The sequence below is a fragment of the Ascidiella aspersa genome, chromosome 5 (assembly GCF_963924565.1).
Source record: "Ascidiella aspersa chromosome 5, kaAscAspe10.2, whole genome shotgun sequence".
NCBI lineage: Eukaryota > Metazoa > Chordata > Ascidiacea > Phlebobranchia > Ascidiidae > Ascidiella > Ascidiella aspersa.
The window spans coordinates 21,901,560-21,906,316 of record NC_139451.1 but is presented as its reverse complement, the minus strand read 5'-3'; the positions used below and the strand labels follow the sequence as shown (position 1 = coordinate 21,906,316).

At 41.2% G+C, this 4,757-nt stretch overlaps 1 protein-coding gene across 1 annotated transcript; it reads right to left on the bottom strand.

Moving 5' to 3' along the window:
• Positions 1–531: 531 nt before the first annotated feature.
• On the bottom strand, positions 532–4,514 carry LOC146145404 (uncharacterized). The gene is made up of 3 exons (XM_083390551.1): positions 4,194–4,514; positions 3,222–3,474; positions 532–1,025 (listed from the first exon to the last, which is right to left on the bottom strand). The coding sequence occupies exons 1-3, from the start codon at positions 4,512–4,514 to the stop codon at positions 532–534; spliced, it is 1,068 nt and encodes a 355-aa protein (XP_083246677.1).
• Between the last annotated feature and the right edge of the window lie 243 nt (positions 4,515–4,757).

The following is a 4,757-nucleotide window of genomic DNA, read 5'->3' as shown; positions in this document are numbered from 1 at the left end:
GTATTTTAGCCTAAAAGTGTGGCCCTGTGATGTGATACCAAATAAGGTCACTATACTTTAGTTGAATGGGCGTTATTGATAACATTATAATTAGCATAGGGCTACACAGATTGTTGGGGCAAAATTTGTTTGATAGATGAAAAATCATCTTAGTTACGGTTGGTTGTTTATATGCTATATTTTTAAGAGGTGCCTTTGAAGGTGAAAATAACCGAGTTCGATGGCAAACTAATTGCTAAAATGCCGAGCATAATCTGCAGTGTTGTTTTTATAAGTCATTTTCAAACGACTCAAATCCCAGGCAAGTCTTCTTTAATAAATAAACTTAATTTCATTTGATTCAATAAATTAATCCTAAAGCTCATTTGCCAAAAATTAATTAAGTCGAAACCATATCAGTGTGGGCAAACAAATCACACTGATACTTAATATCGGATTTTGGCTCCGATCAGATTTTATCATTGAGAGCAAACGACTGCTAAAACTTCCATAAATCGACGACCGAACCAAAGGGGAACTATGCGTTCGTTTTTACGGAATCCCGGTTGGAAGTACAACACGCAGCTGCGCGTCGTTGGAATTTCCGAGCGAATCAACAGAGCCTGAAACACCAACGGAAGAAGCCGAGATTTGGTCGCCCGGCCGCATGAAGGGAGCTCGCAAGATCTTGCGCCACGACTGGAAGGCTAATAGAACACTGACCAGGTTGAAAGCAATACTGACATTATACACGGTTGTGGTCACGTGACGCGTCGAGCTCTCGGGAACAGCAAAGGCGAGCGTTGCCATAGCGACGAGATCCGAGGCGGCGCAGAGCAGCGCGAAGAAAGCCGAACGCTTCAGGATGCGGCGAACGCGTCGTGCTGCCCTCTGGCGGCAGGTCCGGGTGCGAAGAGGCTGAAAGAAGAGGAGGAGCATGATCGCCTGTCCGAAACACACGATCCCTGTGCTAACGTAGATCGGCCAGATCACGAACTCGCCCGAAGGTTTCGACACGCAGCCGCGACTCGAGTTTGCGTAGTTTTCTGAGCACAGGAAGGTTATGTTAAAGTTAAACCCTAATATCACATGCCCAATCGCGCTAAAACGTGGGCTGACGAATGTGGAAACAAAGCTTTGCTTGGTAACATACGCATTTTAGGAGAAAATATGCCTCACTTGGCCATACGTTAAGAAAGTTTTACGTTAAGGTTGGGTCCCAAATGAACTTTTCGACAGCAGTTCGTGTGATTGAAGAAACATGAGTTGGGTGATGACTATGCACAAGCACGTAGAAATACTTAGGTGAAAACATGTCCTATTTACTTTATCTGCAAATTTGTGTACCGATTGAAACGTTTCACAAAACAAGTTAACCGTATTACATTATTTATTCCATTATGTGTTAAGTTTCTAATTTGACTGGCCAGGTCCCCATTCCGTGCTCCGTAATTAAGCTGTCGAATATTACACTCCAATCCTTCTATTGAACCCTTGGCTCACCCAATAAGAGGAATTAAGTAAAACTAAGTTCAAATAAAATAGAGAAAGTATAAATATGCTGTTGATACCAGAACTTATTCAGGATATCTTCATCAGGGAATAAACAACACCACGCAAAGCAAAACGACACAAAAAAGAGCTTCTTTCGGTACATAGAAAAAGTATTGTAACAAGAACCTATAGTGTTAAACGTTTCGATTGGCAGTGTAAAATCTTGACCAGTTTATTCCAACGTTTTAATATAATTTATAAAAGTTTCTTTCGATCGAAAGGTATAAGCGGTAGTATGAATATCAAAGCTCATTTAGGTATACACGACATTTTTCGTACGTTTTGAATAGCTCTTTATTCCTCTTTGTCTAACTATAACCTCCAACGATTATGCCCCAATAAGGCAGTGGTTTCCAACGTTTTTGGCTTTAGCGGCGCCCTACAAAATAGCTAATAAAAACAGCGGCAGCATACTAGTATTTTCGTCTAGTCGTTTACATTGATAACAATACAACAACTAACTAGTAAACACAACTAACTAGTAAATGTTTGCCAAATTTTTACACTCTAATCCAGAGGTGGGCAAACTACTGCCCGCGGGCCGCATGCGGCCCGTGACAATTTTTTGTGCGGCCCGCGGAAGTCTGAAGAGATTTGAATAAAAAATATTAATAAAATTGCTCGCTTAAATATTTAATTGCATTCATTGAGCGACAATTTTCAATTTCTCGCCCGCAGTGTGTTAGCTGCCGTACGACACATGTGTGCACCAGGCTTTAGGTTGCTAAACAGCCTATTACGTCACAATGGAAATTTATGAGTACGGCATGTCGCATTACTAGTGTTATCTTATTCTTGGAAAGAATATACAGAAAAGTATGTCGGAGGTAAAGCAATATGTTTGATTTGTCATTGAAGCGTTGCTGTATTTAAAGATTAAAATTTGAAACGTCACTTTGAAACCAAGCATCCTAATTTTGGCACAATTTATCAAATCATGAGTGTCAAAATGAAGCGACTGAATTAAAAAAATGTTTGAGACAATAGCCAACATTAGCCAATAAAAATTCAAAACACAACAAGCCATTTGTAGAAGCGGAATGTATTAAAGATTGTATGGTTGATGCTGTCAGCGTTGTGTGTCCTCTAAAGTTGAATCGAAAATAGAAGCAAAACAGCTACCAACGGCAAGTACTGATTTTCAGTGGTTTTACTATTTTAGATTCTCAATTATAATACGGTGCGGCCCTCGAACAAATTCAGATTCTGAATGCGGCTCTCGAGCTAAAAAGTTTGCCCACCCCTGCTCTAATCGCACAAAAATAAATTTATCACGAAGCCTATAGCAATTGAGTGGGACTTTTTATATGTGGTACATGGGACCCTTAGGGTTCGTAGTGACCTATATATCGAAGAAGTCCACAAACGTTTCTTACAAAAAGGTAATTTTGTTGCTAAAGGGCGATAAAGTACATTCTCTTTTAAAACATTGACTAAATCAATTTCGTTGCTCGCAAAAAACAAACTGCCTTCCCCATTAAGCATGTAGCTCTGGGATTATGCCTAATACTCGAATGTACTGGGGGTGCAAACTGAGCAATTGTGCTACAGTGACGTAAGCAAGTTGCAAAGCCCTGTAGTAGAATAAGAATCAAAACTAACCCCCAGTATCCTTAGGCATCCTGGTTTGGAACTATACTGGTTTAAGGGTATTTATTCTCGAACCAATATCTATTGGTCTGACTTACCCGGCATCACGAAGGCCACGCAAGCAACGAATATGCCACCAGCTATCACACTAATACTGATCCAACTCAACCGCCGCAACCACGTGCCGCCTGTGGCCGCCGCCATGACCGGGTGAAGGTGGAGAGAGCGTTGTCTGAACCAGAGGAAGGTATACACGCTGACAATCGTGAACGAGTAGGCGATGACGTAGACGTCAAGCGCGGTGTCGCAAGGACCGGGGCCGTCGTCCATGTAACCGAGGTTGAAAATGGCCTTAAAAGTTTCCAGGATAAAACACGTGTGTTGGCGAGTTTTACGGATGACGGAAGAGGTGTAAGTTAAACAGGAAAACACATGTCGTTATGTGATCAATTAACATGCTTCCATAATTATATACTTTTCTTTTGGAGTAGTTACACCATAACATGGTTGTTAAAATCTGCGACCACTTCGACGTTTGCAGACTGATAGTGGCTACAACAATAACTGAGAAGTTAGTCAACCTAATGTGTGTTCTGTAATGCTAGTTTCTTTTCGGGTGTAACGCTTTATGGAAACGTGCAACACAATCAAGAACATTGAAGTTTGCAGCATAGTGGTGTAGATTTTAGATATAGGGCTTCTAGACGTAGCAGAAATGTCAAAGCTCATACAAAAGTCAACCGATGTACAGTCAAGTATTATCTAATTTGTTGTAAACCTCAGGCACGTTATGTAAAGAGTCGTCTTGTCTTTTGAAGGTTGAAGCAAAACCATAGGTTGTAAAACTAATTGGATACTTGTCATTAGATTAACGTAGAGTTTTACTGCAGGGAATGACTTAGGTAGCTTTACTTGGGTAAACCATTCCTAACTTCTAAATTTTAAAGTCAACTATACAGTTGTTATGGATTGAGGACGTTTCTTACCTACTGTAGCCTACGTGCAACGCAAAAAGGTGATCTTATATGGATCACAATATTAAAATGGCAACTTATCACAAGAGTTTTTACCTGCGAAGTCAGCAAAGGCGCATAGCTCATCAGCATACAAACGATTGCCGATGTGTAAACAGCCCCGGCGTTAACTTTCGTGGCGTCGCGCACATTTTCCGTTCTCCACTTGCTAGTCCGCCTTCCGTAAATTGCCATGCACCAGACGACCCAGGTTACAGAGAGTACCGTGACTATGCTGATCATCTCAGCGATGACCCACTCCGGCTGATGGAACCGGTTCACGGCGGCTTGGACAGGTTTAGTGCTGTTGTATGGCGTAAGAGCTTGGGTTGGAGTTGTGGTGGTGAGGCTGCTGCCAATTACCTCAGTTGTGGTCATAACTGCAGCCTGCTTCTTGATGTCTGATATCTGACCAGCAATAGCCTCAAACAAATAGGTTTAGTAATTGACAAAAACAGTAGTAACATTTATCTCTAATAGACAAGGTGCAATAAGTTACACACAATGTAGACCTATACAAAAAACTTTTTTTATCCATTTGGCTGATACTTTTGTTTCGTGTGACTTGATAAGTGCACCTATTGATGTAACATAGACAAGCGGCAATATGCTGGCTAAACA